The following is a 14,530-nucleotide window of genomic DNA, read 5'->3' on the forward strand; positions in this document are numbered from 1 at the left end:
AAAGCTCATTGGAACAACTCTACCACAAAGGAAACACCTTCTATACTTTGCCTTCTCAGACTCTGGAAATTACATGAACTAGTATTCATTTCTATGGTTCTTGTACTGTAAAACTATTTTTTCTATCGCCCATCTTTATTGTGTGTGTCCGTGGGATGTTGCGGATACTCCTCCCCTGGGTTTTATTTTTACGTGAAATAAACTAACATTCTGGGTGAATCATTATGTGTTTGCTGCAGATTTTCAGTAAATTGGATCATGAAAACCAAGAGATTGCAAAACCAAGCCACAGTATACTTTTAAAGTAATTCAAACACCATGGTTATGGACATGTTGTAAGAGATAATAAATAGGTGCAGTCTCTCTTCCATCTGTAGCAATGGCCAACTGCTGTTTGAAAGTTCTTATGGAATCTGCTTTCTCTATCAGATTGGGTAGTGCATTGTTAGCTTAGCAATTCTCAGTGTGAAAAAGGTTATCTTTATTGCTGTTTTGTTAATTATTTTAAATCAGAGGTCTTGGGTTAATCACCCATTTGTCAGATGTATTTCTACTTGCTCTCATCAAAAGCACTCATAATTTTGAATATCTCAATTCGGTTTCTCCTTAATAATTACCACTCTCAGGAGAACAATCCTTGCATTTCCGATCTCTCCAAATAACTGAAGATCCTGATACAAAGTATCTCATGATAAAGATCCCCTGTACCCTTTCCAATACGTCGATATCGCTCCTAAATGTGGTCCTGAGAACATTACATGATACTCCCATTGATACCAACCCAGTAAATATTTAGTGTAACTTCCTCGTTTTCTTTTATTCATTTATGGATGTGAGATTTGCTAGCTAAGGCAGCTTTTGTTACCCATTGCTAACTGCTCTACAGAAGGTGGTGGCGAGTGTTAAAGACACGGCTAATGGTAAATGCTGAATTGTTCAAATCCTAGAATGGAAGTTTGAAATAATTGGCCTCAGATGTATTTTTGCAATTTAGTATGTGGAAAGATTTGACATTCACAGAATCATGTCGCAGATGTTGTGTGATGAATTATTAAAATAAATGCTAATTGTGAACTAGAAAAAGCCTCAATAAAGTAAAGTGAAAGTACATTAAATAATATCAAAAGAGAAAATACTGGAAAATCTCAGCAGATCTGGCAGCATCTGTGAGGAGAGAAAAGAGCTGACGTTTTGAGTCCAGATGACGCTTTGTCAAAGCTAAAAAGTGTAGAATGTAGGAGATATCTATACTGTAGGGTGAGGGAATGAACAATGAGTCTTAGCCACAGAAAGAAGAGGTAAGGCTGCTAACGGCAGTCCATAGAGAGAATAGAAGGTGTGAATGGCCAAACAACAGTGAAACTGAAATCCGAGGGTAAACTGTTACAGGTGAAGATGTGGGGGGAGGGGGGAGATGGGTGGGAGAGAGATAAAATAGAGAGAAAGGGGAAGAAAAGGTGGAGAAAAGGTAAGGAAAGGAAGGTAAAAATAGGGGGAAAGAAAAATAAAGACAATAAAGAAATAAAAGATAGAGAACAGTTAAAAAAAATTAAAACAAAGGGGTCAAGGTGGGGTAGAGCTAATCATCTGAAGTTGTTGAATTCAATGTTGAGACCAGAAGCTAAATAAGACAATGGTTATACACAGTATCATTTGTTTAAGAAGTTTCAAACAGTCTTAATTTAACCGTCTTTCAGATCTAACTCTCTTCACATTGTTCCACAACATCTTACAGATTTTAGAACCTATAAAAATCTAGTAATCATCACCACTAAAGGCAGCTACACCTTTCTGAAGTTGCTTCTGAAGTAAAACCAGCAGTTTGCTTCTTTTCAAGGCAAGCTTTCTTCATTGACACTTCATGAAAGGAGGGAGGCAACTATTCCTGCTGTTGGCTGAAGTCTAAAAACAACTCTCTGCATAAGCTTTAATCATCTCCTTAAATACTGGTTTTCCCTTTGATCTTCTATAATATGACCTGGCTTGTTTAGAACTCAGACATAATTAGCTCATTTCTTTGTTTTAGCTTTCAAAGTGTAAAAGCAAAGTATACTTTCTTTATGAACCTTTCTTCACACTCTCTCTCATACCTTGTTTCTCTTCCATTCAATCTTTAGCAGCTTATTCAAATCCATTCGTGTTTTGCCCCCCATTGCTACTAACTTGCTCTAGGTGAAGGTCCATTTGCAGTATTACGAAGTTAATCATCATCTCAAGTGCACTAGTTCCATTAATACAGCCTCTCTGCCCCTACCACAATTAACTTGCATGTTCTCACAGTTTTAAAATATGTAACCAGCAGAAAACATTCCAATTTCTTGGATTTCGCCATATATTTTCCTGACAGTGAGTCACTTGCCTGAACCACTGCTGTTTCTGCAAAGTAATTTTATTCACAGGTTGCAGGTTTAGAAACTGCTGTCAAAGATGCCTTGGTAAGTTATTATAATGCATCCTGTAGTTGGTGCACACTACTGCCACGGTGCACCAGTAGCGGAGAAATTAGGCATTTAAAATAGTTAGTGGAATGCTGATCAAGTGGGCTGCACTTCCCTGAATAGTGTCAGATTTCTTGAATGTTGTAGGTGTTCTATTCATCCAGCCCACTGCCTAGTTGATTCTGCTCTTGCATCTTGCTTAGAATTATATTTTAACAGTACAATTTAGTTTAAACTTCTCCTCCTTCTTAATTCTTCCAAAGTGTGTCACATCACATTTATTTAAGCCAAGTTATATGGACCACATTTTCTGTATTCATTCATGGGATGTGGATATTGCTGGCTAGGCCAGCATTTATTGCCCATCCCTAATGTCCCTTGAAAAAAATGGTGGTGAGCTGCCATCTTTAACTTCTGCGGAGAGAGAGCCACTGGCGATGATCTTTGCGTCATTGATGGAGACGGGAGAGGTTCCGGAGGATTGGAGGATTGCGAATGTGGTTCCTATATGCAAGAAAGGGAATAGAGATAGCCCAGGAAATTATCGACCGGTGAGTCTAACCTCAGTGGTTGGTAAGTTGATACAAAAGATCCTGAGAGACAGGATTCATAAACATTTAGAGAAGTATAGTATGATCAAAAGTAGTCAGTGCAGCTTTATTAAAGGCAGGTCATGCCTTCCGAGCCTAGTTGAGTTTTCTGAAAATGTGACTAAACACACTGACGAAGGAAGAGCGGTGGATGTGGTCTATATGGACCTAATTATTGCTTCTCTGCAGTAACTGTATGAAGATAACATTTTAAGAATTCGTTCGATAAGGTCCCTCATGCAAGGCTTATTGAGAAAGTGAGGGGGCATGGGATCAAAGGGGACATTGCTTTGTGGATCCAGAACTAGTTTGCCCACAGAAGGCAGAGAGTGGTTGTAGATGGGTCTTTTTCTGCATGGAGGTCGGTCACCAGTGGAGTGCCCCAGGAATCTGCTCTGGGACCCTTGCTGTTTGTGATTTTTATAAATGACCCGGATAACCCGGATGACCCGGTTTACTAGGCTGATACCGGAGTTGAGGGGGTTGAGCTATGAGGAGAGGCTGAATAAACTAGGCTTGTACTCGTTAGAGTTTAGAAGAATGAGGGGAGATCTCATTGAGACGTATAAGATGATGAATGGGATGGATAGGATAGAGGTGGAAAGACTCTTCCCGCTCAAAAAAGACAGTAGGACTAGGGGGCACAGCCTCAAGATAAAGGGGGGGCGGTTCAGAACGGAGTTGAGGAGGAACTTCTTCACTCAAAGGGTGGTGAATCTCTGGAATTCTCTGCCCGTTGAAGTGGTGGAGGCTGCCTCGCTAAATATTTTTAAGAAGCGGGTTGATGGGTTTTTGATAAGAGAGGGGATTAAGGGTTATGGGGAGAGGGCGGGAAAGTGGAACTGAGCCACGACAGATCAGCCATGATCTTATTGAATGGCGGGGCAGGCTCGAAGGGCCAGATGGCCTACTCCTGCTCCTATTTCTTATGTTCTTATGTTCTTATGTTCTTATAAGGAAGTGGAGGGATGGGTTGGTAAGTTTGCTGATGACACGAAGGTCAGAGGTGTTGTGGATAGTTTGGAGGGGTGTCAGAAGTTGCAGCGTGACATAGATAGGATGCAAGATTGAGCGGAGAAGTGGCAGATGGACTTCAACCCGGATAAATGTGTCGTGGTACATTTTAACAGGTCAAACGGGATGAAGGAATATAATATTAAGGGTAAGACTCTTAGCAGTTTGGAAGACCAGAAGGACCTTGGGGTCCGGGTTCATAGGACTCTCAAATCAGCTTTGCAGGTAGAGGATGTGGTTAAGAAGGCGTATGGTGTACTGGCCTTCATCAATCGAGGAACTGAGTTTAGGAGTCGGGAGGTAATGCTGCAGCTGTATAAGATTCTGGTCAGACCCCACTTGGAGTACTGTGCTCAGTTCTGGTCGCCTCATTACAGGAAGGATGTGGAAGCCATTGAAAGGGTGCAGAGAAGATTTACAAGGATGTTACCTGGATTGGGTGGCATGCCTTATGAGGATAGGTTGAGAGAGCTCAATCTTTTCTCCCTAGAGAGACGAAGAATGAGAGGCAATCTGATAGAGGTGTATAAGATGATGAGAGGTATTGATCAGGTGGACTCTGAGGCTGTTACCCAGGGCTGAAATGGCTGCCACAAGAGGACACAGGTTTAAGGTGCTGGGGAGTAGGTACAGAGAAGATGTCAGGGGTAAGTTTTTCACTCAGAGGGTGGTGGGTGAGTGAAATCGGCTGCCGTCAGTGGTGGTGGAGGCAAATTCATTAGGGTCTTTTAAGAGACTTCTGGATGAGTACATGGGACTTAATAGAATTGAGGGTTATAGGTAAGCCTAGGAGGTAGAGATATGATTGGTGCAACTTGTGGGCCGAAGGGCCGGTTTGTGCTGCAGTTTTTCTATGATTCTATGTCTATGTGGTGTAGCTAGACTCAGAGTTCTGTTAGGGAGTGACTTCCAGGATTTTGATCAAGCGAAGGAACAATATATGTCCAAATCAGGATGGTGAGTGGCTAGGTGGGGTATCTCCAGGTGGTGATGTTCCCATGTACCTGCTTCTCTTGTCCTTCTAGCTGGTAATGGGTTTGGAAGGTGCCACATAAGAATCTTGATGAGTTCCTGCATTGCACCTTGTAGATGGTACACACTGCTGCCATTGGTGGTGGACTGATTGCATGCTTGTAGATGGGGTGCCATAAGCGAGCTGCTGGATGCTGTTGAGCATCTTGGGTGTTGTTGGAGCTGCACTCATCCAGCCAAGTGGACAGTATTCCATCACATTCCTGACTTTTGCCATGTAGATAGTGGACAGACTTTGGGGAGTCAAGAGTTGAGTTGCTCACCACATCATTCCTGGCCTCTGACCTGCTTTTGCAGCCACAGTATTTATATGGCTAGTCCAGTTCAATTTCAGTTCAATAGTATGTTAATAGTGAGGGCATCAGTGATGGTAATACCATTGAATGTCAAGAGTAATGATTAGGTTCTCCCATGTTGGAGATAGCCGCTGCCTGGCACTGGTGTAATGCGAATTTTACTTGCCACTTGCAAGCCCATGCCTGGATATGGAGTATATCAGTGTTTGAGGATGGTGCCTCCTCAATAATCAACATTATTGGTGAAAATATCAATATTCAGACCTTACAATGGAAGGTAAGTCATTGGTGAAGCAGGTGAACCTGGTTGGGCTAGGACACTACCCTGAGGAACTCCAGCAGTGATGTCCTGGTAGACAGATGAGTGACCTTCAACAGTCACAACCAGGTATGCATCCAATCAGCAGAGAGTTTTCCCCCAGATTCGCATTGGCTCCAGTTTTTACTCTGGGGCTCATTTGATGCCACATTAATTCAAATGCTGCCTTAATGTAAAGGTCAGTCATTCTCACCTGACCTCTCGAGTTCTACTCCCTTGTTCATGTTTGAAGCACGCTGTAATGAGGTCAGGAGCTGGCAGAACCCAAGCTGAGGGTCAGTGAACAGGTTGTTGCCAAGTAAGTGTCACTTGATAGCATTGTTTTCATTACTTCACGAATGGTTGAGAGTAGACTGATGGAGCAGCCCTTGGCTGGGCAGGATTTGTACTGTTTTTTGTGTACAAGATGTACCACAGAAATTTTCTACACAACTCCGTGTATGTCAACATTGTAGCTGTACTGGATCAGCTTGGCTGGGGGAAGCGTTAGTTTTAGAGTACAAGTGTCAGTATTATTGCCAGAGTATTGTCAGGACCCATAGCTTTTGCAGTATCCATCTCTTGATATCATATGAAATTAACTGAATTGGTTGAAGGCTGACATATGCGATGCTGGGGCCATCTGTCCATCTCAGCAATCTGCCTATGTTCTCCTGAGGTCCGCTACGATCCTCATCCCTATCTTCTATGCTGCCAATTTTTGTATTATCCACAAACTTTGAAATCCCACTCATTCTATCCAAGTCCGGGCCACCCATATATAATCAAGAAAAAAATGGTCCCAGTTCCATGGTTACTAAGGACGTTTTTTTTTAAAGTGCGCATCTATGTTCAAATACGCTGTGTATAGATCACTAACTAAAACATTATACTGAAATTTGGTGGAAAATAATGAAGTAACTAATTGTCAGATCTTCAAGTTGTACTTATAGCTGATGTGGAAATTTCCATTACCCAGACTTAAGGAGTGTGCACAACTGCTTGAAAAAAGTTAAAGTTTTTCCTGCATAATATAAAATGCCATAAAAAAAACTTACTTCACACCAGTCTATGGGTGCTTCTAGGTTAATGTTAATCTTCCTAAACACTGCCTTTATATTCTCATATTTCAGTTCATCATTAAAGAGATCTTGTACTGTATTATAAAACTCATCATACGTCGGTGGTTCTGTTGAAAAGAATACATTGTAAGATGTCTGCCTGTGTATGCACAAAGAACTCGCTTATAAATCATGTACAAGATAATCAGTTTCTATTTAACAAGCATTTTTAAATAGAAAAAAGAAAAACATTTACAAAGAATCATTTATGCTTTCAGGTTAACCCATAGTGTTTTATGAATAAGAACATAAGAACATAAGAAATAGGAGCAGGAGTAGGCCATCTAGCCCTTCGAGCCTGCCCCGCCATTCAATAAGATCATGGCTGATCTGTCGTGGCTCAGTTCCACATTCCCGCCCTCTCCCCATAACCCTTAATCCCCTCTCTTATCAAAAACCCATCAACCCGCGTCTTAAAAATATTTAGCGAGGTAGCCTCCACCACTTCAACGGGCAGAGAATTCCAGAGATTCACCACCCTTTGAGTGAAGAAGTTCCTCCTCAACTCTGTTCTAAACCGCCCCCCCTTTATCTTGAGGCTGTGCCCCCTAGTCCTACTATCCTTTCTGAGCGGGAAGAGTCTTTCCACCTCTATCCTATCCATCCCATTCATCATCTTATACGTCTCAATGAGATCTCCCCTCATTCTTCTAAACTCTAACGAGTACAAGCCTAGTTTATTCAGCCTCTCCTCATAGCTCAACCCCCTCAACTCCGGTATCAGCCTAGTAAACCTCCTCCGCACTCCCTCCAAGGCCAAAATATCCTTGTATAAGTACGGCGCCCAAAACTGCACACAGTACTCCAGCTGCGGCCTCACCAATGCCCTATATAGCCGCAGCAAGACCTCCCTACTTTTATATTCAATCCCCCTCGCTATGAAGGCCAGCATCCCATTCGCCTTCCTGACCACCTGCTGCACCTGCAAGCTGGGTTTTTGCGACTCATGCACAAGGACCCCGAGGTCCCTCTGCACCGCCGCCTGCTGCAGTTTTTCTCCACGTAAGTAATAATCCTTCCTACCATTATTCCTACCAAAGTGGACCACCTCACACTTGCCAACATTAAATTCCATTTGCCAGTTCCTGGCCCATTTGCCATTTCCTGGCCCATAGTGAAATACATTTGAAATGCACTCACTATGCAGGCAACTTGGCAGCTAATTTGCAGGTAGCAAAACAGAAATTGGATGAATGACTAAAGCAGTTTTTGCCAGCATTCTTTGAGGAATAATTGGTGTCTAAACCTCAGGGCGTTTTTTTCCAAATAATGTTTCCTCTCCTTCACTCTTTTATTCTCCCTCATCTACATAGAAACATAGAAAATAGGTGCAGGAGTGGGCCATTCAGCCCTTTGAGCGTGCACCACCATTCAATGTGTATCCCACTTCCACTTTCTCTCCATGCTCCTTGATCCCTTTAGCCACAAAGGCCACGTCCAGCTCCCTCTTGAACGCAGATTAGGGCCAGTTACAGACAGTAGAGGGAAGTTGTGTGTGGAACCGGAAGAGATTGGAGAGGCATTGAACCAATATTTCTCTTCGGTGTTCACGCAGGGGGACATGAATATTGCTGAGGAGGACACTGGGTTGCAGGGGTGTAAAATAGACAGTATTGCAGTTGATAAGGGGGATGTGCTGGATATTCTAGAGGGTTTGAAAATAGATAAGTCCCCTGGTCCAGATGGGATTTACCCTAGGATTCTCTGGGAGGCAAGAGAGGTGATTGCAGAGCCTCTGGCTCTGATCTTCAGGTCGTCGTTGGTCTCTGATATAGTACCGGAAGATTGGAGGATAGCGAATGTTGTCCCATTGTTTAAGAAAGGGAACAGAGACTTCCCCGGGAATTATAGACCGGTGAGTCTTACTTCTGTTGTGGGCAAGGTTTTAGAAAAAATTATTAGGGATAGGATTTATAGTTATTTGGAGAGTAATGAATTGATTGGAGGTAGTCAGCATGGTTTTGTAGCGGGGAGGTCATGCCTTACTAACCTTATTGAGTTTTTTGAGAAAGTGACCAAGGAGTTGGATGGGGGTAAGGCAGTTGACGCGGTATATATGGATTTTAGTAAGGCGTTTGATAAGGTTCACCATGGTAGGCTTCTGCAGAAAATGCAGATGTATGGGATTGAGGGTAGTCTAGGAAATTGGATCAGGAATTGGCTAGCTGATAGGAGACAGAGGGTGGTGGTTGATGGTAAATATTCGTCTTGGAGTTCGGTTACGAGTGGTGTGCCTCAGGGATCTGTTTTGGGGCCACTGCTGTTTGTAATTTTTATTAATGATCTGGATGAGGGTATATTTGGGTGGATTAGTAAATTTGCTGATGACAAAGTCGGAGGTGTGGTAGATTGTGAGGAAGGGTGTCATAGTTTGCAGGGAGACTTAGATAGGTTGCAGAGCTGGGCCGAGAGGTGGCGGATGGAGTTTAATGCGGAGAAGTGTGAGGTAATTCACTTTGGTAGGAATAACAGATGTGTTGAGTATAAGGCTAACGGGAGGACTTTGAATAGTGTGGATGAACAGAGGGATCTAGGTGTATGTGTACATAGATCCCTGAAAGTTGGGAATAAAGTAGATAAGGTTGTTAAGAAGGCATACGGTGTCTTGGCGTTTATTGGTAGGGGGATTGAATTTAGGAGTCGCAGCGTCATGTTGCAACTGTACACAACTCTGGTGCGGCCACACTTGGAGTACTGTGTGCAGTTCTGGTCCCCACATTATAGGAAGGATGTGGAGGCTTTGGAGAGGGTGCAGAGGAGGTTTACCAGGATGTTGCCTGGTATGGAGGGGAGGTCCTATGAGGAGAGACTGAGGGATTTGGGGTTGTTTTCGCTAGAAAGAAGGCGGCTAAGAGGGGATCTTATTGAAACATATAAGATGATTAGAGGTTTAGATAGGGTGTATAGTGATAGCCTTTTCCTCGGATGGAGAAAGCTAGCACGAGGGGGCATAGCTTTAAATTAAGGGGGGGAAGTTATAGGACGGATGTCAGGGGTAGGTTCTTTACCCAGAGGGTGGTGAGGGATTGGAATGCCCTGCCTGCTGCAGTTGTAAATGCGCCTAGTTTGGGGGCGTTTAAGAGATCCGTGGATAGGTTTATGGACGAAAAGGGATTGGTTTAGATTAGTGGGTCATCGTTTTTTAACTGGTCGGCGCAACATCGTGGGCCGAAGGGCCTGTTCTGCGCTGTTATGTTCTATGTTCTGTGTATTTAATGAGGTGGCCCCAAAAGCTTTCTGTGGTAGAGAATTCCACAGGTTCACAAATCTTTGAGTGAAGAAGTTCTTCCACATCTCAGCCCTGAATGGCTTACCCCTCATTCTTAGACTGTGACCCCCAAGTCCTCATCCATTAACTCCGGTCTTGCCTGGATCCAGTTATCCACATCTACTGCCCTCCTCCCTTCACCGTTTCCCCTACCTCATCCGAAAAACTCCATTCACTGGCTTTTAACACTACTTGGCCTAACTATTGCATTTGGTCTTGACTCCTTGGATGCAATACATAGGCAACCAATCAATTTAAGAGCAATTAATTTGAACAGAGGTTTTGTTTTAAACAAGTAACCAACTTTATTAAAATAGCAAAGCAGTTCCAGAATGAGATGTTAACAGATTTGTACGTTACTGTTACATAGTATAATGTTGTTCCATGCAATGCATCACAGTCACACTTGTTTCAAGGAGGTATTCTCAAAAATGTGGCTAATAAACATGTTGTTTCCAGATGTAACAGAAATGCTAATACATTTCACTTGCAAACATCATAACCAGGCTGCAAGTAATCCATTGTTTAAGTGTGTACCTTCCTGGGGAAAGAATTGCCACTTCTTACAAAGTCAGTGTTGGAACAAAGAACAAAGAAAATTACAGCACAGGAACAGACCCTTCGGCCCTCTAAGCCTGGACTGACCATGCTGCCTGTCTGGGCTAGACCTTACCCTTCCAGGAACCATATCCCTCTATTCCCATCCTATTCATGTATTTGTCCAGTTGTTCCTTCAAAGTCGCTATCGTATCCGCTTCCACTACTTCCCCCGGCAGTGAGCTCCAGGCACCCACTACCCTCTGTGTAAAAAACTTGCCTCGTACACCTTCTTTAAAACTTGCCCCTCACACCTTAAACCTATGCCCCCTAGTAATTGACTCTTCCACCCTAAGAAAATGTTTCTGACTATCCACTCTGTTCACAACCATGTTCTTCCAAAAAGAGAGACTGCCATTGATATAGCTCATTTCACATCTTCAAAACATTTTTGGCCAACAAGGTATTTTAAAATGCAGTTACTCTTGTAATGAAGGAAATATGGCAACCATTTTGTGCACAGCTAGCTCCCACAAACAGCAATGACCAGCTAATCTGTTGCTGTGGTGTTGATTGTGGGATGAATATCGGTCAGGACACTAGGGATGACGCTATTGCTCTTCTCTGGGATAATGCCATGACACATATTCCTCTCACTTGAGAGGGAAAACAGAACTTCGGTTCAGCATTTCATCTGACAGGTGGCACCATCAAACCTTGCAGCACCCCCAGCCTTGCTTTCTATACTCGGATTCTTCAACCCCATAACCTGGGGACTCAAACAGGTAAGAATGCAGGTGAGAACAGAGCAGAAAACAAGAATCTCCACACCTGCCTCATTCTTAGCATTGCGGGCAGAACATAGAAACAGCCAGCAGGTATAGCAGGTATAGTCCCTAACCCTAATCCTAAACCAGTTCGCAATTCAAAGGCCATCCAAAACTGAACTGACTTGAATATCACATAAGAACATAAGAACATAAGAAATAGGAGCAGGAGTTGGCCATCTGGCCCTTCGAGCCTGCCCCGCCATTCAATAAGATCATGGCTGATCTGTCGTGGCTCAGTTCCACATTCCCGCCCTCTCCCCATAACCCTTAATCTCCTCTCTTATCAAAAACCCATCAACCCGCTTCTTGAAAATATTTAGCGAGGCAGCCTCCACCACTTCAACGGGTAGAGAATTCCAGAGATTCACCACCCTTTGAGTGAAGAAGTTCTTCCTCAACTCCGTTCTAAAACGCCCCCCCTTTATCTTGAGGCTGTGCCCCCTAGTCCTACTGTCTTTTTTGAGCGGGAAGAGTCTCTCCACCTCTATCCTATCCATCCCATTCATCATCTTATACGTCTCAATGAGATCTCCTCTCATTCTTCTAAACTCTAACGAGTACAAGCCTAGTTCATTCAGCCTCTCCTCATAGCTCAACCCCCTCAACTCCGGTATCAGCCTAGTAAACCTCCTCTGCACTCCCTCCAAGGCCAAAATATCTTTGCGCAGGTGCGGCGCCCAAAACTGCACACAGTACTCCAGCTGCGGCCTCACCAATGCCCTATACAGCTGCAGCAAGACCTCCCTACTTTTATATTCAATCCCCTTCGCTATGAAGGCCAGCATCCCATTCGCCTTCCTGACCACCTGCTGCACCTGCAAGCTGGGTTTTTGCGACTAATGCACAAGGACCCCGAGGTCCCTCTGCACCGTCGCCTGCTGCAGTTTTTCGCCACGTAAGTAATAGTCCTTCCTACCATTCTTCCTTCCAAAGAGGACCACCTCACACTTGCCAACATTAAATTCCATTTGCCATTTCCTGGCCCATTCGCCCAGCCTATCTAGATCCTTCTGCAGACTCTCCACACCCTCCGCACAATTTGCCGTTCCCCCAATCTTGGTGTCATCCGCAAATTTCGACACCCTACACTCGGTTCCCTCCTCCAGATCATCTATATAAATGGTAAAAAGCTGAGGCCCCAGCACCGACCCCTGGGGCACTCCACTAGTCACCATCCGCCAATCCGAATAGCACCCATTGACCCCCACTCTCTGCCTCCTATTTGACAACCAATCCTCTATCCACGCTAACACCCTACCCCCAACTCCATGTCCCCTGACCTTCTGCAATAACCTCTTGTGAGGTACTTTGTCAAACGCCTTCTGAAAATCAAGAAAGACCACATCCACCGGCTCTCCTCTGTCCACCGCCCTAGACACATCCTCATAGAACTCCAGTAAATTTGTCAGACACGACTTCCCTTTAATGAAACCGTGCTGCGTCTGCTCTATCAAGCAATTCCCTTCAAGATGCCACCACACAGCGGGTTGGGGGGGAACTTTGATTCCCCTAACGTTATTTTTTATACATAAAGGATGAGGGAGAGAGGGGCAAAGCGCGGTGTTAGAAAGAAAAATAAACTGAAGGAGATCGGCAACTGGAACAGATGATTGGAATAACAAAAATTAGAGATGGGGGAACAGGAGGGTGTGTGGGCCACAAGGTACCCACCTGTGTAGCTGACTTTAAACTTTTTTTTAGCACTGAATTTGTTGGAGCAATTGAAAGGGGGCAGCGCACAAGATTAAGGCAACTGCATAGGAAATGCTTTCAGACCACCATGAGATCAAACCTAACCAAATGTCCACTCCTAAAGTAAGGAATTAATTAATTAATATCTATTGCAATAATTCCACAAACACAAATTAGTTTGCTCACCAAAATCTGGCACCTTTTTGCTACTTTCTATGGCTTTCATGGTACGCACTATAAATGCGACCAGATTGTTGAACTTATCCACACAGTCCTTGAAGATGGGCAGAAGGAATGGGGCATCCAGGTCGTAGTCTGTGAAATCCATGTTGGCCTGATCCTGTTGACCTGCCCTTGCTAGATTTTACAGAATGGATGAAATATTCCACAAATCCTCCTCCCACTAAAATAAAATGTTCCCCTCCTGGGGACTGAGTGCAATTTGGGTATGCAGGAGATTAAAAGTTAGGATGACAGTAAGTTGGAAGAGGCCATGCCCAGTATGAGGGCTCATTGACACACCTGAGCATGTGGCACTGACCTCCCTCTGCCCCCGCCCCCCCCTCCCCTGATGCAGCCCACCTCCTCCTGTTGTCCCTAGCAACCCAGCCTCCCTGGACCAATCACAGTGTGGCCCAGCCATTGATTGTCACATGGGTATCATCTGTGACCTCAGTCCATCTACATGGGACAGCCAGATGAGCAGAAGTGAGGGAAGGGGAGGGTGAATGAAGGAGGGGGGTACTGAGGGGGTGAGGGAATGACTGAGCAAAGGAGAGGGTGAATGAGGGAAACTAAGGGAAGGAGGAAGGGAGGGGGTGAGTGAAAGAGGAAAGAGTATGGGAGAGAGGAAAGAGTATGGGAGGGAGAGAGGAAAGAGTATGGGAGGGAGGGCGGGGGATGAGGGAAGGGATGGAGGTGGTGAGGGAAGGAGGGGGGTGAGAGAAGGATGGGCTGAGTGAATGAGGGAGGGAGGAGCTGAGTGAATGAGAGAGAGTGAGGGAGTGAGAGAGGGGTGAGGGAGTGAGGAAGTGGGTGAGTGAGGGAGGGAAGGGTGAGGGAGGCAGGGAGAGAGTGAGTGAGGATGAGAGTGAGTGAGGGAGACAACGAAGGAAGGAATGATGAGGGAGGGAGTGAAAGAGGGAGGGGAGTATCCTTCCCCTTTTCCACAGCATTCTCCAACATATCATGTCCAGGAGTATTATCCTTGTCAATGTGTCAACCATCTTTTAATGTACATTAAAGTTTATTTACTAGTGTCACAAATAGGCTTACATCAACACTACAATGAAGTTACTGTGAGACTCCCCTAGTCGCCACACTCCAGTGCCTGTTCAGGTACACTGAGGGAGAATTTAGCATGGCCAATGCACCTAACCAGCATGTTTTTTAGGCTGTGTGACAAAACTGGAGC

The 14,530-nt window shown here is 44.4% G+C and overlaps 1 protein-coding gene across 1 annotated transcript in view; it reads right to left on the reverse strand.

The window, feature by feature from the left end:
- Positions 1 to 13,444, reverse strand: part of LOC145350470 (WD repeat-containing protein 64-like) — a 115,974-nt gene extending 102,530 nt beyond the window's left edge. Inside the window, exons 1-2 of the mRNA XM_080199670.1 lie at positions 13,303 to 13,444; positions 6,727 to 6,857 (exon numbers count right to left, since the gene is read on the reverse strand). Coding sequence (XP_080055796.1) covers positions 6,727 to 6,857; positions 13,303 to 13,444 — 273 coding nt within the window. The remainder of the gene's footprint in view (positions 1 to 6,726; positions 6,858 to 13,302) is intronic.
- Positions 13,445 to 14,530: the final 1,086 nt, after the last annotated feature.

Source organism: Carcharhinus amblyrhynchos, chromosome 12 (genome assembly GCF_965287045.1).
Source record: "Carcharhinus amblyrhynchos chromosome 12, sCarAmb.v2.hapA, whole genome shotgun sequence".
Classification (NCBI taxonomy): Eukaryota; Metazoa; Chordata; class Chondrichthyes; order Carcharhiniformes; family Carcharhinidae; genus Carcharhinus; species Carcharhinus amblyrhynchos.